The 22,797-nt window shown below is 46.1% G+C and overlaps 1 protein-coding gene across 3 annotated transcripts in view; it reads left to right on the top strand.

The window, feature by feature from the left end:
• LOC144111943 (uncharacterized) overlaps positions 1-22,797 on the top strand; it is a 47,397-nt gene that overhangs the window by 9,464 nt on the left and 15,136 nt on the right. For all 3 annotated transcript variants that reach the window (XM_077645047.1, XM_077645052.1, XM_077645043.1), the window contains exons 4-7: positions 5,205-5,336; positions 16,539-16,604; positions 17,986-18,032; positions 19,884-20,034. In XM_077645047.1, the coding sequence (XP_077501173.1) occupies positions 5,205-5,336; positions 16,539-16,604; positions 17,986-18,032; positions 19,884-20,034 (396 nt within the window). The remainder of the gene's footprint in view (positions 1-5,204; positions 5,337-16,538; positions 16,605-17,985; positions 18,033-19,883; positions 20,035-22,797) is intronic.

Raw genomic sequence — 22,797 nt, 5'->3', positions numbered from 1 at the left:
AACAACACAAGATTAGTTCCCCCAACTCAAGCAGCATAATATCATGAACAGTCTTTCCGCCGACCGCTGCAAAAAAGGAGCACTTCGTCGTCTTTTGACTGGTTGGCCAAGGAAGAAACAAAATGTGCAGTTGTGGTGATTTTTACGCATTCATTCTATAATTGCAAAGTGTCGGATAATGTTACGTGTGATGCTTGAGAGCAGGCTGACATAATTGTATCTCCCTCTTTTCATCGCGTTGTGAGGGTCGAATGCTCCCAAACTACAATACGTTTTCCTGGTGCCAAACACGCTCCGTTGCGGTCAGGTATGCTTTGTAGCTCTCGTGATTGGGCTGGACAGGGACACTTCAGGAGACACCCTAAATCGGAGGACATTTAAGCTCTGCCTGAAGGCGAATGTAAGAAAAACCTAGGCATGCTCGTTCGTACAAAAAGCACACAAATATGCTGATGACTAAGCAGAAACGTGTCGTGGTCCCCTTGCCTCCCCTTATTTCGCACCTAGCCACTGAAAACTCTAGACATCTTGTAAGAGACCGCAATACAAGGACACTGGATCAAACGCCTGTCATTCACTTGAGAAGAAATTGGTGTTTTTTTAGCATTGTATTCAATATTTCATTGCTTTGAAACACTGAATGCATGAAACCGGCAAAAAGAGCTGTGCCAAGCATAGGAACAAACAGCGCGCATTGATTATATTGCACCCTCTCGGCGAGTCGGGCAGGTTAATTTAAAACGTTGCATTTTAAATTGGAAAAGCAGACTCTTGCCCTTACAAGCTGTTTTGAATGAACAAAGTTTCGTTTCGTTTGCATGCGATACTAAGGGTACATCCTGACAAAAATGTACACGAAAGCGAAGGACTGGAGGTCAAACGGCAGACGCCATGTTTCGCCGTATATTATACATAGCGCTCTAGAGTTCCGCTCTGATGGCTACATTGAGAACTCACACCACTGTCTGCGTGAATTTCTTGAGCAATGCTTCATCCTTGTAGAGAATGCCAGAAGACGAGGCTTATAATCTGCCTTCGCTAGTGTTCGGCCGAAAACGTGTATTCTACCTTGGATGCGGTATACATGCGGAGGCTTTGCAAAAATGCTGACCACTGTACGCACAATAAATTACTTCAAATGTGCAATTTTTCACTTCGATCAATTTAACGCCAGTGCCAATTAGGTGCCAGGCTCATGTGAAACTTTTGACAGCAGTTCTTCGAGGTTTCGCAGTGTGAAAGGTGGAGGAGGAAGGTATGAAGTTGGAATGGCGTTAAGATGGGGAGGGTTAATCTTGTCGAGGCATGATGGCTGCACAAGTCGATTAACCAGCTGACCTGCAAAACTGTAGAAAGGAGAAGGACAGCTCAGGAGAAAGGAATCCTGTGGTGTGGAGCATGGAGAGATAGTGTGGGATTGGTAGGCTGTGTGTCCGGCTGCGTCAGGTGGCTTCATGTGCCGTCAGGTGGCTTGGTATATTCGGCTTTAACTGAGAAAGACGATCTTGATGTTCATGCAATGAATGATAATCTGACAGCTATCATTACGGAGTGCGCAGTTGAAGTAGCCGGTAGCACGGTTCGACAGGAAACCGGCAAGTTTTCTCAGGTGACGAAAGATCTGATTAAAAACGCCAAAACTTAAGGGTGTCTAACCCTGCCGACGAATAGAACTGGCAGAGATATAGAAGTTAATAAATAAAAGGAAGGCAGCCGACATAAGAAAGGTTAATATGGAGAGAATAAAGCATGCTCTAAAGAACGGAGGTGCCCTAAAAGCGGTGAAGCGGAAACTAGGCATAGGTAAAAACCAAGTGTATGCACTAAGAAACAAGGAGGGCAATGTAATTGGCAATATGGATAAGATAGTCAAACTAGCCGAAGTGTTCTACCCAAATCTGTACAGTAGTCAGTGTAATCAGAACGTTATTGAGAGAGACGGTAGCGCACAGCAATGCGTCACCCGCCAGTAGCGAAAGAGGAGGTACAGAAAGCCTTAAGAGCAATGTAAAGGAGAAAACCAGCTGGGGAGGATCAGGTAACAGGTGATCACTTGAAGGACGGAGGGGAGATCGTGCTTGAAAAACTAGCCACCCTGTATACACAATGCTTTATGACCTCGACCGTACAAGTAGCTTGGAAGAATGCAAACATTATATTAATTCACAAGAATGGAGACGCCAAGGACTTGAAAAGTTACAGACCGATCAGCTTACTATCCATTGCCTACAAGGCATTTACTAAGGTAATCAGTAATAGAGTCAGGACAAACTTAGGCTTTAATCAACCAAATCGTCAGGCAGCCTTTTGTAAAAGATATTCCACAATAGATCATATTCACACTAACAATTAATTGATAGAGAGATGAGCACAGTATAACCAACCTCTATATATAGCCTTCATTGATTACGAGAAAGCATTCGACTCAGTGGAAACCTCAGCAGTCATACAGGCATTGCATAATCAGTGTGTAGAAGAGCCTTATGTCAAAGTACTGGAACATACATATAGCAACTGCACAGCTACCATAGTCCTGCATAAAGTGAACAATAAAATTCCAATAACGAAAGGCGTCAAGCAAGGAGACGCATCTCGCCATTGCTATTCGCCTCCTGTTTACAGGAGGCATTACGAAGCCTGAGTAGGGAACATTTTTGGATAAGAGTTAATGGAGAATACCTAAATGATCTGCGATTCCCTGACGACATTGCCTTGATGAGTCACTCAGGAGGTGAACTGCAAATCATCCTCAATGGTTTTTCAGCAGCGCAGGGGACAAAGGACGTGACAAGTGCACAGACACGGCGCTGACAGCGCTGTGTCTGTGCACTTGTCACGTCTTTTGTCCCCTGCGCTGCTGAAAAAAACCATGTCACACCAACTTGCCCAAGCTTCTACAGCATCCTCAATGATTTAGACAGGCAGAGCAGAATGCTGGGTCTAAAAATTAAGATGGAGAAAACCAAAGTAATGTCAACAGTCTAGGAAGGAAACAGGAGTTCACAATTGGCAACGAGGGGCTAGAAGTGGTAAAGGTCTACTTAGGGCAGGTAGTGATAGCTGATCCGGATCATGAGAGGGAAATAACTAGAATAAGAATGGGCTAGAGCGCATATATATGGTAGGTTCTCCCAGATCGTGAATGGCAATTTACCAATATCCCTCAAGAAAAAAGTGTACACGGCTGCATCTTACCGGTAGTCACCTACAAGGCAGAAACATGGAGGCTAATGAAAAGGATTCAGCTTAAGTTAAGGAGAACGCAGCGAGCCATGGAAATAAAAATGATAGGTGTAACAATAAGAAACATTAAGAGACCGGAAGCGGGCAGAGTGGGTGAGGGAACACAACGCTGGTTAATGGCATCCTGGTCGAAATCAAGATTTAAGAATTGGGTTTGGACACGGCATGTAGTGCAAAGTCAAGATAAGCACCGGTCCTTAAGGGTAACGGAGTGGATTCAAAGAGAAAGTAAGCTTAGCAGTGGTCGGCAGAAGGCTAGGTGGGCAGATGAGTTTAAAAATTTTGCAGGCAAAGGGTGGATGCAGCTCGCAAAGAGCAGGGTTAATTGGAGAAACATGGGAGATGCCTTTGCCCTGCAGTGGGTGTTGTCAGGCTGATGATGATGAATAAATTGTTTCGCCTTTGCCTTCTGTAGGCCCCTTGCTCTCAGCTCGATGACCATTTAGTCTGGCGCTCATTGTTTGCCCGGTTTACCCGATATATTGTTTCAGTCAAGAGGAGCATTGAAGCATGTCGATAACATTAGACGATGCGCAGTTAAAGCTTGCTTTTATATCGAACCTGAAAATCGCCTGTTGTGCCTCTAACAGTATTGCCGCTTTTTAAATGATTTCATATGTCTTGCTATGAGGACACTTCTACATGCCACGAAATGAGAGAATTGGCACTAAATGCTATCGCTGCGAAATCGCATTCTGAACCTCTTTGCACAGGTACTCATCTATCAATACATGTCATCATGATTGAGAAGTGCTGTTATCTTCTTGATATTTATTGACATTAATAACCATTGTAATCATCGACATCATCGCTTTGTCTGCTTCCCGGAAAAGCTGCTCCCAGTAGCTCGCGGCATGTGGCAAAGGCGGGGCACTTGTTTCTCTTGCCCTCTTCGTGTCTCCTCCCTTGATTGTGTTCGGCATGAGCTTATGAGAAGTGCTACCGACATGCACCATGCATTAGGTACGTAAGAGACTACACTTGGTTCCTACACGTGGGGCTAGGGCATCGGGGCTCGAGCCAAATAAGGCGAACGCCAGGTTTGAACTGTATTCAATCTAAACGGCGAATTGCAGCAGAAACCGGTGCGGGCACGAGCAAGCGGCGGAGAGGTAATGGTGGCGATGTGGCGATGATACCGGTACAGCCTTTGTCCAAATTTTAGAGCACATGGGGTCTGCTTTTAATCTTTGTAGAGGGGCTTTTGTAGTGTCTTTTGAAGTCCAATTTTTCAGAACAGTGAGGCCTAGAATTACCATTCTCTCCACGAGGCCTGTTAATTTATAACAATCCACACTCCATGCATCAAAAGAGAGCTTCCTTAGCTGTAAACAGTGCACAGACAGTATACTTTATCTCTGAAAGTTCCATCATTGCAGCTAGATCCAATTGACGCGATTTACGCTCCAAATTTTTGTATGTCGACAGCAGCCACTTGAAAGATGACTAGTGCGAGCGTTACCAGGACATACGTCCTAAGGTGTGCATGATGAGTTTCTCAGATATTGTAGTGCTCCCATATTCAATACTTTTTTCCTTCAAACGATCGCAGGGTAGACGCAGGTGCCAACGATTAAAACGGCTTGCCTCCTTTCGTAACCTCCTCTCCTCAGGGAACCCCTTACCATGCTGCTATCATCATCATTGCAGGAACTGTCATGTGAGCTCGTGTGCTTTAAAGCATTGGGCTGTGCACGGCGATATATGCGCACAGGTGTGTTCCATGTGAAAAATGCTGCATTTGCTTGGATATTCAATAGAGACTCCCGCTTGGACTCTACTTTGCTTCACTGCAGTGGCGTCGGTTCACTGTTGACTGAGAAACTGTAGCTGCCAGGAAGCAGTGGCACGGCTCATCATGAGGGCCGCATTGCATGCGTATTTTTTGTAATTTAAGAAAATACTTAATCTCGTGTGCGACATTTATCAATGCTCTTCTTTTGAATTCATTTTGTTTGCAGAAATGGCCACCAAAGGGTACTATTCCTGGACGCCTGCATACTTCTCGGATGAGACATGGCGTAAACTATTGGACGACATCAAGATGCGCTACACGACTGTCCGAAAAGATGGATCAATTAAGGAAAGGAAACGTAAGTTTGTACTCGCTTTAAAAGTTAAATTGTGTTAATTATAATTTCTCATCGCTGCTAGAACCTTATTTGCATTAGCGTACGACTGATTTGTGGAGAGCTGTATCATCATTGTAAGATTTGTAAAATCAAGCGTGCAGTGCAGGCATCATTTTTATTGTGGGGTAGTTGAATAGCATCAAATTTCTAGCATGCCAATACAGAAACTGGAGAACAGTTGGCTGTGTTTATACTTCTTGAAATGCGTGGTTTTTGGTTTTGTATGCTTTTGCCGACAGGAAGCCTAGTTGTGGCACTCGGCTTGGAGATGCTATGTGACCAGACATTGTATGCTTCGAAAACTTATGCCACAAAAGAGTGCGATAAGGTCCGGCGACTTGAGTTGCTGACGCTGGCTGTAGCTCGGTGGCTCGGCATCTAGTATGCTAAGGTTGGAAGCAGGAGGAAACGTTTCTCCGTCATCACTTCTGCCAGCCACGAGTAGTGGTGCAGTAGGAAGCACTGGGGAAGGCCCGAAGCGGAGGCGGGAGCAAGAGGTAGCGAGAAGTGGGGACTGGGGGATTCGACATGCTCGAAACGGGAGTAATAGAGTGACTCTCCGCTTAATCTGTGGTCCCGGGTTCGTACCCCGGACCAGGACGAATTTTTCTTCAACCGCGAAGTTCCTGAGAAAGCTGTATAGCTTTCCTTTGTAGTCGTATGGCTGCGTGTGGGTGAATGCCAGTGAGTAATGTACCCTTATTACAAATATACTCCACCTTGGGGAAACATCTGAGCAGGTATATGTGTAAGTTGTTAATAAGACTCTATGCTGGAAGTTTCGAATGGGAAGCATACATAGCGAACACGTCTAAAATTGGCACCTCCAGCGCTGGTTCAGATTTTGTGGTTTCGGACATCAGTATTTCCGCTACTGCGACTTGTCGTGTCCAAGTGCCGTAAGGCGAAGCTATCATTCTGCCTTGGCGCTTCCGACCCAGTGGCAGTCGGTCGTCGCATAATTTTTGGTAATTAGGAAACTGGCACTGCCGAATGGACCCTGTAAGCAATGTGCTAAAAAATTAGGGGGACACTTAAGCTATGCCTTAAGGGTATGACGCCAAAGTGTTAATGGTTATTTGCGCCATTATTTCGTAATAACACCTCTTTCTAATCACACATACTCATTAGCATACTTAAGCAGGCACACTAGAACATGTGAAACACAAGAAGTCACTCGGAAGTCTTTCGTTGACCAAGAACGAAAGTGCCTCTTTGGCATAGGGATAGCGTATCTGACTTGCAACCCATAGGTCATGGCTTCGATTTCCAGTATATTGCAGCAGTTTAGTAAAGTATAGTTAATTTAAATTCCTACGTGTTATTACATTTCAGGCATGCTAAGACCTCAGAGACAAATCTAAATAGGGTTTTTGGTCGTTTCCATTCCACAGGTGAACGGTGTGACCTTCAGAATGCTGTGGACCAATCCTTAATTATTGCGACAATGCGCACGGCTTTTCTTCTGAATGTCTGCTCTGCACTGTCGCGTTATCTCTGATTTCCTTTCTTTCTACTTTTGTCTCAGTGCCATTCAAAGTAACTTCATGGTGTACAAACAACGAGCCATTTAGCAATTATAGTATAAAATGATGTGCTTATGAAGAGAAGGATATGAAGGAGAGCTAACAACAGGCAGTCTCTCCGCCTTAAAGACAGAAATGCGTTCATATTCAATTTAGAAAGAAAGGAGCGTGGCACTCCATCCAATGTCACTTGAAGAGAGAACTCACCTTTCGGGGCTGACTTAGCATCTTCAGGTTTGACGGGATGGGGTGCGAGAGGGCTTTTCGCAGCTTCGTGGTGTACAGTGATGGAAGGCAGCCTGCAGATTTATTTACGATGCCTGGCGTGTTTGCAGACTCCAAGGCTCTTAAATCTATCGCACCAGTGGCGTTGGCCTTTGAGTTAGCGATCCTCGAATTCTCAAAATCGGCTGGATGATCCAAGTTGTTGGAATACTCCATGAGAGCACAGAGAATGAAATTCGGCATTGGTGCATATTGGCCGAGGCTTGAAGCTCCCGAGGTTTTAAAAGGACGTGTGACAAACCTGCATTTCCTGCTCTTGAAAGAGGCGCCACGGCATTTCACTGCTGCCTTTGACGTAAGAAACAGTGATGTGGCTTGGTTTGGAGGCCTGGGTAGTTTGCTCTCTTTTCAGCTTGCAGTTAAGGCGTCAAACATCCATAGTCACAAGTTCATGTGATCGTTGCGGCAGAAATCACCCAAGATGCTTTTTTCTCTAGCTTTGGTCCCATGTCTGAGCAGTAATTTTTTCTTAGCTTTCGTCTGCGGAATGAGGCCATGGTTTCTTTGCGTGTTGTCGAATATTTGGATCGCAATTTCAGAAATCACCCAGAATAAGTGGGTTTGTTTTAAACAGGGAATGCCAATTATGGTCCTGTTCACTGCAATTGCCTCGTTTGTATAAGTATACAAGAATGTCTTCTGCGGATTTCTTCAGGATGGCAAGACAAAACGTATGGTGGGGCAACCAGAAAAGGAATGTAAACCAATAGGCCCCTGCCTGTGCCACTAAGTATAACAGGCTTAACCCAATGTGATATAAATGAAAAGGCCCGAAGGCAATGTTGTGCTTTTGCCACCCGTAGGTGGGAAAATAAAAAAAAATCAGGGGGTACTGCTACAAAGCGACCCACAGCCGGGGGAGCGAGTCCGGGGAGACTCCCCTGATCTTCCCTAGGATGTAGCGGAGGGGGTGGGACGTAGGATGTGGGAATGGGACTGAGGGAAGGGTTATGGGTAATGTGATGAAAATGGGGACAGCGAGACATTGACCCTCATTTTATCATTGCTCGACTCCTGTCTGGCCAGGACAGGGAGGGCGTCGATGTTGACCAATGGTGCGGCTCCACTCACGGGATGCCCGACCACCCAACGACGCAATAGCTCCGACTCGGAGACAGGAAATCCTAACCCGGGGCAGCTGCCTCGGGCTCCTCCACGACTTTTAGGAGTCCGGTTTGGACTTGCGAATCGCTGCCCAGCTACTAACCGTCAAGTGTTTTTCGCGGTTTTTCAGACTCCGGAAGTATGTGTGGTGGATCCAGCCAATGGAATTAGACCCCCGGGGACCCACCTGTGCTTCCAACCAACCAGCCTTGCACTTATTTCCTCCCCTAGCTTGCTCCACACCTACTGAGGAGGGAGTATTCAGGGCCGGGCTGACCGGGCCACAAGCCAAGAACCTGGCCGAGGGTGAGATAACCCGGGCCTACTCCACCGCTACTCCACAACATCGACGGTTTTCGCATCGGCCGTACTAAGGTCCCCCGTACCTCGGCGTCCCGCACTCTAGCCTCACGGCCCCACGGTCAGCCATCCCTGGCTGCTTCCCCGAGGACATCGCTCCCAAGCAGCCCTTCTGCTGCAAACCCCCGCGCGGACCTGGCCTCTCCGTGACCAGAAACCGACGTGCCAGCCGGTAGCCACGCACGCCCCCGCGTGCAGAGGCCTTTGATTTTCGAGCACTTTTCGAGCCCAATTTCGTGAGTCCAACCTGATTATGAAACCAGGCCTGCCTCCGCACAGGCATCGAACCTCACGTGCGCGACTGGCCCACTCAGTCGCTTGGGAGTCGCTGCCACTCCCATGGGGTTTTTGCATCCCCAGAGGACGAGCCCCGGCAAGCCCATCCCCACCGCTGGCGTTGCACCGGAACAAAGCCTAGTAGACGAAACTACACCGGCCCGTATCCGGTGGCAGAGGGGGCCACGAGCAGGCCGCACAGTCGGATTTCCCCCCTCCAGGATGGCAAGACAGTCATTCATGGTATAACGTGGGTCGATTCGTCAAAAACTTGGGGCTGGTTACTAGATCATCTTGTCGCATAGGCAGTGGTTGTTAGCATCCCCAGTCGCACTTAGCCAGTGAGAGAGTAGCTGTTGCGGTCGCTCAGGAGATGCCCTTAACTCAACGCGAGAAGCTCAGTAGAATCTAGCCACCAAATGGCAAAGGGGTGTCCCTTTATTGTGCAGCGTTTGGCTGTTGGAACCTGGAGAATTGGCCGGAATCAAAAGGTTCACAAACAAAATAAAGCTTTGTACAGCCAAGAGATAATACCGGCTAATTATTTAGTACTCATAGAAAAAATGAATGCAACGCTTGCAAAGCACTAAACAGATGCTACTGCACAAAGAGAGATGTTTCACGAAGAGTGATCCAATGCACTGGAGAGGATAGCAAAAGAAACAGTTTGTTCAGCGAGTACTAAATCAGTCTGTCGACCACAGGATCACGATGCGGCCATCCTGAAGACTGCCGCGCGCTCCCTTGCCAGTTCATAGCTGGGCATCAGTGGTGTTTATCTGGAAGTTGTGCGGGATTGCTTTGGAGTTAAACTTCTCCATCAGCTGGCCACCGCTGCTAGACATCCGTCAGCTGCAGCGTGCGCCGCACCTGTAAATCTTCTTCTGACCCAAAGCTGCTGCTTCCGAGCGATGGGAAGAGGTCATCACTTAATAGGAGAAAAGCCAGGCATCCATCATCAGGAACCCAGTTTTCCTTTGCACTGCTCCAACTTATGAATGTGTACCGAATATTTGGTCATACCTCCATCGTCTGCTTCGCAGCGTCACCGATACTGCCGCTCACATCGCGGTTACAGCGGCTTGCCTGAAAAATTCTTCTTTAGCGCAGAAGTTTATCATCTACACTGAGGCACTCCCTTTCGGCAAGTCGGTCATCTGCTTTGAGCCCTATCCTTGCTGCGCTCACTCCTAGAGGTGCCGGAACGGTGCCAAACAGCGACGTCAAACGAGACCAATGCCTCATCTGAGCTGACTGTCTCTTGCAAGAGAAGTATGGCCAAACGTCGTTTGTTTCATACACAGGCGGGCGTTCTTCCACTCAGTCGTGATAAAACATGCTGCAGGTAACTCGACAGAGCTCTGCACTCTAAGCACGAAACAAGTGAATAGGGAGTAAGCTGTCCTCCCTTCAAGGAGCATAATATTCTGCCCAAGCCCTGTGGCCGTGTCTCTCAGCTGTCCAATTTAATGTAGCCATTTTGCGTTCCTGAAGTAATCTGTGGTTAGTCACGGAGGTATACAAACGGCTTTCAAGCGCCGTTGGAAAGCGACCCGACCATTGGGTAGAATGCGACCGGTCCTTACCGTTGGGTGCATATCGTAGCTAGTGGGCAGTACCGGTCATCTCATCTTGACAGAGTGCTGAGGTGCACATCATGAGAAGCTGCACATCGCATTCGATGCTAGCTAATGGTGGGGTCCGGTTTCCCACTATCTAATGGCTAGGTTGCCATCCACAGATGCTTGAAAACCACGGGTATAGCTGAGTCACCAATGACAGAGGATCAGACGAACGTGAAATGGCCATTTTAAAATGAGCAGGTTGTAGAATCTGGCCCATAGAGTACATTTTTCACTACTAAATATATCAACTATTTACGATTTTCAACGGAAACAAATTCCCACTTTTACAGATGCAAAGTTCTAGCAGTTACAAAAATTTTAACCGAGATCTCGACCTCTAAATACCTGCTAACCTCAGAATTTCCAGTGCTGCGTTTAAAAGCAGCTGTCCATTGCTAACTCAACGAATTAACTATGCTTTGCAGCGCAAATATAGCTCCGTTGCCAAAAGCTTTCGTTGCCTATATTTGGAGATCAAAATCTACTCCAGAACTCGGGCAGCATACTGTGCCTGTAGAAATGAGCTAGCGGACTTCTTTCTTCTGTTTTACACACATATAGGGTTATTCGTGCTTAGGGTGTGGGTGCCGTTGACAACGAGCACATGTTCGCGGTCGCAGAGGCAGGCGGGGCTTGTACACTTTGGGGGGGAGAGAAAATTTAGGTGCCCAGCCATTCGTGCATACAAGCTTCAGGTAGAGCCCTCTAGAGCTTATGTGAGGCAAGAATGTTCATTAAGGCAGATTGTTTATTTTTGCCTCAATCACTCAGACGTTGCGTCTTTTTTGATCCTCTCGTACAGAAGAGCCGTAACTTTGTGGAAGTAGACCTCGCTGTCAAGGAGAACGGTCGCGTGATTCTTGTTCGCAGTAAGAATGACGATCGTGTTCTCTGAGCGGAGATATCGAAGAGCGGCAACAGTTTTCCTTGCCGAGCTGCGTCCGCAGTGGCGCGGTCACCTTGACTCCGCGCCTATCACATTCAGCCGCACTACGTCTCGTGAGTCTTCCTGTTTGCCCCTTCCTGTACGGCTTCAACAATGGACTGCAAAGATGGACACGTTTTCTTTATGTAGAAACTGCGCCCCTGGACTTGGATGGCAGTCTCGCAAGACGAGAAGTTTTTTGACGGTAGGGTATTGATAAGAATGGTAGTTATCTCGCAATGATTTGAGAAGCATCAAGCATCCCAGCACCAGGGGTTCATTCGTCTTGAAAATCAAGAAAGCGTAAAATGCAGCGAACTTCCTGTTTCACGAGCCAGCCACACACTAGTCCAGCTTTCTCGGGCAAACATTTTGAAACTTGGAAAATTGTAAGACATTGTTTTGGAAGTATTGCAGTTAACAGTTCATTATTCTGCTATGTAGCAAAACATTTCTTTCAAAGTGTTTCCAGTGACTGCATCGAACAGATAAGACTGCCTTAGAAAACCAGTGGGGAACGCTTTTGACAACTGCAAAAATCTCAATACTAAAAAATAATACAAGACTGCCGTCGTTTAATCTGCGGATATATTGATTGTTTTAGTAAAATCTTACATTATACGAAAAAACTGTGTTCATGAACAGTTTCCTGCTCAAAAATGCTCTTGCCCAGAATTGCTCAGTATGAGTGGAGTGGTTGTCTCGCACCCATAACTTCCACTCTAATACAATAGTTCTGAGATGGAAGATGGCTGCTTATGCCTGGGCCTGAGAGTACGTGTGAACCGGTGATGGTGCGAGAGTATCATATCCTCGTCTATACTTCGTTTCATACATCAGGTGCAATGCTGTGAAAAATACGGAAGAAGACGCCATGACATTATAAAGGGAGGCGTGTTACTTCGCGTTTGTGTTATGGTCGAGTGGTCTAAGGGACGAGAAAGCGACAGCGTGTCGTCAGCAATAAGATATAATTTATTAATGCTCATGACAAACTAGTTTTCAGGGAAGCAAAGGCACAGTAACTTTATAACTTCTCGGTAGGCAACTGAACCTCGCCAGAAAGAAAGAGTCAGATGGGAGTGAAAGAGGAAGGAGATAAGTGCGAACAAGAGCACTACATTTGGCAGCATTGCACCGGATGTGTGAAATGGAGTATAGCTGCCCTTTCACGGTAATCCGAAGTGGATGATGCACAGCTTCATCTCTACCACCATGTGTTACGATGGGCAGACATTGGGTGGCCAGCGAATAGCGGCGCTGAAAAGCAAGGGTTCGCTTACTAAATACTGCGTGCGCCATTTCAATGCGAAAATATTGTTACTAGTACCACTACGATAAAATAATGTGACGTATGTGTGTGCAAAATCTCAGCGATGGAAAGAATATTAGGGTGATGTCATCAAGCGGCCGTAAGACGCACACAGCCAGCCGAGCACCGCCACTTCAGAGAATTCTATACATGTCGTTCGCCTATATATATATACTCGCCTCTGGCCGACCACCATCAGGCGCTAGTTTTGCTGCGGTTCGTGCACAAATTATTACGCAACCATTTGTCATACAGCGTTTTGTATGGTGTCATATGACTTCTTGCATGTGCTAGTCAATTTGGAGTCGAGCTTGCGACGATGATTTGAACCTATGATGTAATAGCCTTCAATAGTATGCCTTCCCAGACTTTCGTATCACAATTGTGGTGCTAGCGCTCACCGTGCAGAGTTCCTGGGCCTGTCTCAGATGCACGCCTCTGTGTGCAGGAAAACACAAACTCGTAATAAGGAACTTTATTACATGTATTAACATTGCGTGTAAACATAGCACCCAGGCACAGTAATGCTTTCGCAGTCCCACACGTAAGCATTCTTAAGTATCTCTGCAGAATTTTTAGACACAAACAGATCATCGGGCATGTCAAGCAGTTGCGTCAGTGTCCTGGCTTTTACAACCTTTCGTTTTTCTTTTCGTGGAAGACACAATCGCCGAGGCACGCTGCAATAGGAAGTCTTTGTACTTCACGAACGAAGGGTGGCCTGAGCTCTCTTAAGAAACCATGACGCGGCGTTTGAACATCAAGGAGGATGTAGATATAGGCTCGTAGATATAGGCACGATCATGGGTAAAAGTAAAGCTCTTCTCGGCCTCCTCCTCTTTTGTGCGCTGATGTACAATGTTTAAACGCCCAATTCTGTAAGCGTAGATTGTTCATTGGAGCCTGTCAGAAAGTCCTGGCTTGAGATAATAGGAAGAAAGTGGGCGTACAATTATTTTTGGATGAGTATAGTGTTTTTTCCTCCACTTAGACAAAAATCTGGCACCCAAGTCTGCTATGTTTCTTGTTGAAAGGTGATAACGTTTAATCGCTTACCAAGACCTTTGCGGAGCAACTTATTGGTACCGTTGTGGGAATATAATGTATTTGTGTAGACTGGGGAAGGTTTTGGTCCCGAATTGCCTCCAGTCCATAGCTTTCTGCGCTGTCAGTTGATTGTAAGTTAGTGGTAGGAATAGACGCATGAGGTGTTGCTGGTGGAGAAATGGGTGATGTAGATCGTGGACATGGGTTGGGTTAGCAAATGGTTGGGGAGATCGGTTTAAGGCCCGCTCGGTTTGTGTAACCTCGAGATGGGCCATCCGCCACCTCATTCCCGGCGGGGGTCCAAGTTATTTTTGATGGATGCATTTGACTCGGAGATGCTTGTAACTAGCAGGAGCAATCTTCTTTATTCTCCCTGCAAGTAGCAGCCGACAAACCGCCTGTGAGTCTGTCACGGCGTGGTAGCAGGCCGGTAGCATTCCCATACTGTAAAGCCAGCGATATCGCAGCCACTTCAGCTTCCAGTATGGTGCAGTTCTGTATGGAAAGGCTGACGAGTTCTTGGTAGTTGGGTCATTTTAAGATAGCTACAGCTGCGTTCCCACGTGGAGAGGGATATAGGGCTCCGTCTACGTAGACTGCCCTACCGCTCCTCCGTGTGATTCGTCTTATGTAATGCACTATGGCTGTTCTTCGGCCTATATGGGAGTAGGCGGATACGTTCTTGGGTATTGGAGCTACGTGCATGTGAGCTCTATTTGTCAGGGGAATGAGGGTTGTAGTGGACTGTATCCGACTCTTTGTATGATTTGTCTGCCCGTTTCTGTTGTGACCAGACATTCTCTTTGGGATAGGAGAACAGCCTCTTGAATTTGTTCAAAGGTGTTGTGGAAGCCCAATGCATTGAGCTTATCGTTGGCAGTGTATGGTGGCAGGCTGAGCGCATTCCTGACTGCTGAATGGATGACGGCGTCAATTCCGTTGCGTTCACCTTTGAGGAGCAGAAAGCTGGGGAGGTTGTAAGAAACTCTGCTTATGATCAGCGCTTGTACGGGTCGCATAGTGTCCTTTTTCCGCACTCCCTTCCGTGTTCTTGCTACACGGGGTATCATCCTCGATAGTTGGGTGGTTGATGTGTTCAGAAGTTTGAAGGCGTGTGGCGCTCTGCGATCGGTCTGAAGACAGATTCTCAGGATTCTGATGACTGAGTCTTCTGATTTGTGCCCCTTGAACTAGAATTTTTTGGTTCTTTTGTGGAGTAGTTGTATCCTTTCATGCGGATGCCTTCGGATTTCTGCGGAGAGCACTGAGCCACGTTGCCTGGCGATATGCTCTATGCAGGCGGCGGCTTGTTGGAGGAATTGTTCTTGTCGACTTAGTGATGTCGTCGGCATACATAGCGAGTCCAATGTTTTGTATAAACTGTAATTCCCTGGCGACCATCGTCATCGCGATGTTTAATAGGAGGGTTGAGATAATCGAACCTTGAGGCGTGGCTCTGTTCGGCATGGCTTGTGAATCCGGTCGTCTCCCCTATTCTTACGGGGGCCATGTGGTTCGATGAGAACATTCAGGCATATTCGTAAGACCGTTTGCCGCAGTTGATGGTGGAGAGCTCTTCTAATATTGCTTGGTGCGATAAGTTATCGAAGGCTCTTTGAGGTCGAGTGCCATGATTAAGTGCTCTCCTCCTCTTGGGATGTGAGTTAAGACTTCTTCCTTGAGGAGAAGGAGAGCGGCTTGTGTGGGCAAGCCCACTCTGAAGCCAATCATAGATGGATGGAAGAGGTTGTTGCGCTCGATGTAGCTCTTTAGTCTTGTCTGGTTTATTCATTCGTAGTTTCCCCAGTCATGATGTTAGAGGTATGGGGCGTAGTGCCTCGATCGTCGGTTGTTTCCCTGGTTTGGGTGTGGCAATGGTATAAGCATGCTTTCACTCCTAGGGCATTGTGTTTTACAGTCATAAGGACTCGGTAGTTAAATCAGTGAGCTGTTGGATTTGCTCGGTACTTAGGTTTCGAATCACGGCATTGATGGTTTTGTGAGCACCGGCTGCGGTGTTCTTGGTACATGCGCATTTTGCCGCGTAGACTTCGGATTCAGTTTGGGGGCGTCCAGCTCTCGGTTAGTCCGTACGGTATAAGGTAATGTTTAGGGCGGAATGGTTGTGCCGTTTTTCCCGATGTATTTGTCTTTCACGGCTTTCAGTAAGGCTTCTTCATCCCCAGGGCAGGTGTGGGCGATGCGTCTTGAGTCTTCTTTTCGCTTCCCAATTGGGTTTAGCAGGGTGAACTAGATTCCTTAGGACGGTCGATCTTTTGGAAGTGCCTGATATCCCTTTGAGTGAATCGCAGAGGCAGCACTGGGATCTTGACTGCCTAATTTGCTTTGCGCAAGCGAGTCATGATTCTTGTTTTAAATTCTTACCAGTTAACTGTTACACGAAACTGCTTTGATTACACGCTCTGTGGTGACTAACGCATGCGATCACTGCGCAACACTTCAGTAAAAAAAAAGGCTGCGTTTTGTAAATCTTAGTGCCTCTCTTACGGCTACACTGGGCCCCTTCATTTTGAATATGCGTCTGCGCTTCAGATAGACCAGCTTGCAGGCCCAGACAAGAGTAACATCGCGTTAAGTAGCAGGCCAATACATAGCTCGTCACTGTTGATGAAAGAAGCACCCGATGCATTTCCTCCCTTTCATTCCTAAATATTTTGGCTGTTCTGGCACGTTTGCTTTCAGAAGCGACTACCAATAGACCCTTCCTCAGAAAACGGTGTCCAGGTTACGCTCCAGCGGCCAAATTAGGTAAGCATGCTCTTGCGTTATGAAACCCTTTTTACGGCGAAAGCTGAAATAGCTTTGATATAAGCCATTTAGGGGGTACAACGGCATCCGTAGAGTGTAACGTTATGTGGGCAGCTTTGTGAACATGTGCAGTCCTCGTATCCTTGTTGTTTTAGTTTGTCTGTAAATAGCGTTTGAGCGCGCGTGTGCGGTGTTTCTTGCATGCGCGCATAGCCGCGTTCGCCCGTGTGTCTGCTCGTGTTTCATCTCTGGCGGAGCTTCCTGAGCCCCCGCAGCTCAACGCTGCTGACAGGCCGCACCCATGGTAGCCGAGTTTTAGAGCGAGAGTTGTGCTCCTAGGGGGTACAGCGTCCGATTTCGATATGGAAGAGACTTAACTATGTGGTGATATGGCCCTAACTATGGTAGTATGACCATGCGTCATATGACTATGACCATTGCGTACCTTGAGCTTTGCTTTGAGACACTGGAGACAATATTTAATACAGCTGTCACCCGTATAACTACATTCAAGCCTCGTTGAACCCCAGCCATTTTTTTAATCCGAAAGCATTTCTTGTCTCATGAGTAGCGTGGACAGGATGCGTCACCACGGCCGGTGGACAGAGCGTGTCCTCATGAACTGTCAATCGTCTGGTAAGCGTGTAAATATGATTTGTAATGATTAATGTAAATTTGAATAAAAGTGTAAATGACCAAATTACTGGATCGAAATATTGATTAAATAATGGCCAAATTATTTTTGCTAATTACTCCATGTAATGCACGAAATTACTGAATTACTAGTAATTCCTGCAACTGAGCAAAGACCAAAAGTTGTAATGTAATTGACTGGTTACTAGGTAATAAATTAATTATTTGATTACTTGAATGATCAATAAAGTAATTCATGAAAGTTGATAAAAACAACTTTTGTATTATTGATTGACTGACAGAAAAATCTCAACGAATCGAGAAACAATAACCATTAATAATTAATTACATTACTAAGTAACAGGGGATGCAATGGAACTCTCAAAGCTTTCACATTTCTGCATGTACAGATTTAAGTGCAGATCAAAATTTTTTACAGTGAAAGCTATAATGACTTTATACAAGCGATTTAGTAAAAGCAATTTAAGCGGAACGACGGCAGCTGTGTAACGCCTAACGTGGTAGGTGAACACCACCTCCTTGTGCCACAAAGAGCTGCTGAGGTGTCCACTGACTCAGGAAAGAGCTAGTACAGAGTGTCCAACTTTTCTGGATGGGACATTTGAGCAAGGCCTCACCCGCTTGGTTATTGAACAGTTGACACTGTACCTGAAAGTATTCAGAATTTTTAGGACGAGTCTCCTCTTTTCACCTCTCCTGATTCATGTGCATTCACACTTTGTTCCAGGTCCATCCAGTGACGAGCCAGAGATTGTGGTACTGGATGACAGTTCGGTAAGGATTGCATTCTGCACTCCTATCGCCTTGCCCTTGCGGTACGTGTCATGCGCCTACCTGGCCGTAAGAGATAATGGGTAATTGGTAAAATAAATAAAGTTTCAGTTGACAAAAACAATAAGCTATGAGGCACGATACGTTAGTTTAATAATACGAATTCACCTTCAACCAGCTACCCTTCGTGGAGGTGTACCGAAATACCGAAATCTTAGGGCATAGGACATGGCGAATTTGATAGTGATGCCTTGGGCATCGCTGCAACTGGCTCCGTGAATGGTTATCTCATTTCTGTTTAAAGTGCGGGAAGAAAAAACGAAGAAGAGTGCTTTCGATAAAAACCTCTGCTGTGAAACATAAACACATCACTTCATCCGTATAGTTTCAACTCGGTCTCTATTGTAAGCTTTATGACTTTGTGTTTGGGCAGGGGGCTACTTCGTAGTTGCTTGTATGTCATATTTACTCGCATAATTTTTTTCTGGAAAAATATCTGAAAATTTTAGGCATTTGCATATATTACGTCGAGCACTATAGTCAGAAACAAAATTGGAAGCGATAAAAGCTGAGCGGAGTTGGTGGAATATGCACTTCATCTGGCACGACAGCTTCAGAATAAACAGCCTGGCTTCTTCAGTCAGGAGCGTAGTCGGCTACTTATATATTAAAACCGAGCCTATTAACTCATGTGGATGCCGATAAAGAAGCTCCAGGACAGTGGAACTAGAGTTCACTTTAGCACAACTCGCAGTACTAAACACGAAGCCCAATGGCAACAAGTTGCTATACTACGCAGTAAGGCAGATGGCCAAGGGCAACCCTGCGTCACCAGGCGTTGTTTCTAAGAGTTCACTTATCCCTTGCGGGGCATTTGTACTGGCTGATTGTCCGATAAAGTGAGGTATGACAGCCTCAACAATCGAAAGATACGCCTTTTGCAGTGCGGCGTAGTTTTTTTGGCATTCAGGTAGAAGTGCCCCCTGGAAGTGGCCTGCCATCAGCAGGCCGTGCACAAAAAGAAGGGGTGCTCTATTACATGAAATAAAAAAAAGCAATTTTTTATAGCCAAGGAAGGAGGGGCGCTCATTTTGCAAGAGCGTCTGTGATGCGAGTAAATACGGCACTTAAAGAAAACATTTGCATAGACCACGAAATTTTGGCGCGTGTGGCAGTTACCCAAGATTCTATGTGCATGACTACAATGCCGCTGTCACTTAGAGTGGGTTTTTGTATACTCCTCTCTCTACGTTATTTAGACAGCTAGGATAACACGCGTTATGCAACCTGCAAAGTATTGGCGACACAGAAGGCAAACCGTTCGCACCGCTATAGCCAGAACACCAGGATTACTCCTTTGGAATCACGCTTCAAGATTAGACGGCATTGTGGCTTGTGAAAGGCGCAACTCATCTTATCGTCGCACACTTTTCAGCCTTAATACCTGTTGAAAAACACAACAGAAAAGTTTCTGCCGTCGCAACAGATTTGTAATGCTTTCGCGCAAACACTAGCAAAAGCAAAATATTTTTTCGATCACAAGAAGTTCGTGGTGTAATTCAAAAAAGTACTACAGAGCTACAGACAATAGGAAAGAGCAGCAGAAAAGCTGCATTACTGCAGGAAAGACTACAAAACAACAGATTCCCATTATGACGAAACTACATACCATTCTGTTGTACTTTTCACACAGTTCCACCAATTTTTTTTCCGACTAGGATGGTCTGTCGCCCCCCCAAAAAACTTTTGCCACTTTGTAAGCGCGCAGCTCTCACCTATCAATCTTCGTGGTTCGGAGAATGGGACCTTCACCAAACTGATTGCTGCCACTTTTTGTATGCGCGTCTAACGCAGTCATGCGACGTCGTTTTCAAGACCCACAACGAGAGTCCGCCTTCGAGTCCCGATTCTGTAATTCTAGTCAAGTGGGAGAAGGGTATCAAGAGCTGCAGGCCAGATCTGGAGCAGGAAGGAGCCTCAGAAGAGTGGCTGCGTTGCGAGCAACGTGAGTATAATCTGCCTCTCATTGACATACTGCTGGAAAATGTACAGGGGCCATGGAAAAAACGCCGTGGGGATCCTAGGAGCTCCGCTGCTCGCATTTCTTTTTATTAGGCTTTTATTTCGGTGGTAGCAGAAAGACGCTAGAGTCGACCGTGCTGCATTCTAAGACAACACTAACGTCTTCTTAAATCGAAAATCGTGTCTATGCTAGGTCAAGCAGTAGTTGCGTAGGCCGGAGGACGACATTGAATGACCTTCAGCCCAAAAAGGTTAGCCGTGTATGACCATATGTGGTCCAGTTATGGTGTCAAACCGTTGACCTCTGACCTTGGTTGACCTTTGACTTTGAGTTAACCTTTGGCAATGGGTGATCTTTGGGTTGACCTTTGACCTGAATGACATCCGATGGGTGGTGTGAAGCCACGTGATAACATCCGATGGAGGGAGTCGTAATACCATGTGATACCACGTCATAGCCACGTGGTCGCGTGGGTGTATACAGAACGGCTGTCACGAGCGAGTAGCGGAGCTGCCATGGATGAGCCTCAGACGCTTAGCAAGCCTGCTGCTTTTCGCTGAATTCCTGGTTTAGCCAAGTTAAACCATTGCCAATTTTTTTTAAGAGCGTTAGCTTTTACTCATCACGTTTTGAGGTTCCGTGTGGCCTGCTACCACCTTGATCATAGTGCCATCTATGGCAGAAGCTACTCACCACGTTTCGAGATTTCATGAACTCTCCTACCACCCTGAGATCAAAGCACCATCCATGGCTGCAACTAGAAAACAGCGCATCTCTCATTGAGACCTGCAGTGGCATCTACAATGGCATTATAGAATTATAGAAACAACCACCTGCCGCATGCTAATGATGACATCATGGTGCAATATGGTGGATAGAGTTGGAACTATGGGAGTATGACGTTTCGGTTTCTCGAATCCAAGATGGCGGCCATTAAAATTGGTTGTGCCCTCTCATCTCTTTTCCCCCTTCACCAAAATATATCCTAAAGCAGGTAGGAAAACTTGCTACAGGACCGCAACTATACATGTATACATTCGTTCTGCTATTATATTCCGACAACAATGGGCACCCATCCGGGGACAGTTGTAAACCGAATTTGGTAAGCAAATAAAACCCTATGGGTTGTGGTATAGAAATAAAGCCACAATTAAATAATAGGTAAACATTGTATACATTCAATTACTAATTGAAGCTCTACTATATCGCACCGCAAGCCGAATTCTAGGCCCACCTTGACCCCCCAAACGAAGCAAATTCTGTTTTGAAAGTATCTTGAGGGGGTGCAACTCGACCATGGGTAGACGTGCACCGTAATTTCTCTGATACATGGCGCTAGGCAGCGACAGTTCAGATAGGCTCCGTGCGTGCACACGTAGCCAAGCATGGTGGCAATCCACCCCATTTCAAAGGGTATTACATTCCGTTTCTCGAGACGAATGGCGCGTTCTTCTTCGCTTTCTTCATCTAGTAAACCAAACAGCTAATGCTTGCTACTTCGTCTTCCAGACGGTGGCGACCTTTTTTACCACCCAGGTAAAAGCGCGATCAAAAGATATTCGAACTGTGCAGCGGGTAGGCGCCACGTTGTTCGCATTTCTTTCCGTCGTGATAGTATGCGCACTGGAAGGTTAATGCAGTGCGAGCACGATAGAAAACCGGTGATTTTTCATGCTCCGTGCTCACAGCCCCGAGCATGTGGTCATATTTTTTTTTGTTACGCAAAAGTTGATCAGGTTCGCCTGAAATACATAACTGTAGTCGCATGAAGGTGTTTTTATTATGTTGAAAATTGTCCTAAACTTTTCAGGGACCTTATCACGAAGGTTCGTAGTAGCCTCTTTAATTTCAGCGCAGCCTAGAGTGGAGATTACTCTCACCTTCGTCGACCTCCGAGCACACTCTTGCTCTCCACTGTCACCGAGTTGTATTTACCAATGCGAGTTCGCCCCATAAACATTTTGAGTTTACTGAGAGTCTTTTGTCTAATGGCATCCACGTCTGCGTCCTCAACGTCATGCCAACCGCGTGACAATAGTTACGAGACGACCGTGCATTGAAGCACAAAGACGTGAAGGGTTATCGCGGTTTGTTTTGGTTATCTCTGAGACTTAGTTCCGTGCAGACCTCCATTCTAAACATCGGAGCTAGTGTGGGAGAAGGACGTGCTTTGCCATTCTTACATGCCCCAAAATTGAATGCAGTGCTATTCAAGCGAATCGTATCAGATAAAATCAGTCTTTATTTCAACCAAAAAGGGGCACCCGATGCTCTAAGAAAAAAGTTTGGAGAGTTCTGACTGGCCTAATTGTGGCCCTATATGGTTTGTATCTTCACAGAAGATGGGAACAGCTCAACTGAAAAATGTGCAGGGACGCACTTTAAGGTTAATAGTCACAAACTCGCTCCCAAATTTATGAATGGCAAAAACTCAAACCTATTAGTGTTTCATGTAAAGCTGGCCTGCTATCAGTGAATAAATGGTAAACTACAAAGGTCCCCTGCTCGCTTAATTCTGTTTTTACTGACGCACAAGCGCTCGCCATCAGCTCAATTACAGCATAGCCTCATACTTTGGCCAATAAAATCATTCATTTTGCTATTTTCCATGAAGGCGTAGGGATTAAAATATTTTCGTTCTAAAAGTTGAGTGATGAGAAGATTGTTAAGAATATCATCAAGAAAATATTTATATTTTATTTTTTGTGCATGTTTTAACATCGCCTTCTCCTTTACATTGTGTAA

The sequence above is a fragment of the Amblyomma americanum genome, chromosome 1, assembly GCF_052857255.1.
Source record: "Amblyomma americanum isolate KBUSLIRL-KWMA chromosome 1, ASM5285725v1, whole genome shotgun sequence".
Taxonomy (NCBI): Eukaryota; Metazoa; Arthropoda; class Arachnida; order Ixodida; family Ixodidae; genus Amblyomma; species Amblyomma americanum.
The sequence above is the reverse complement of the archived record's forward strand: the minus strand, read 5'-3'. Positions and strand labels throughout refer to the sequence as shown.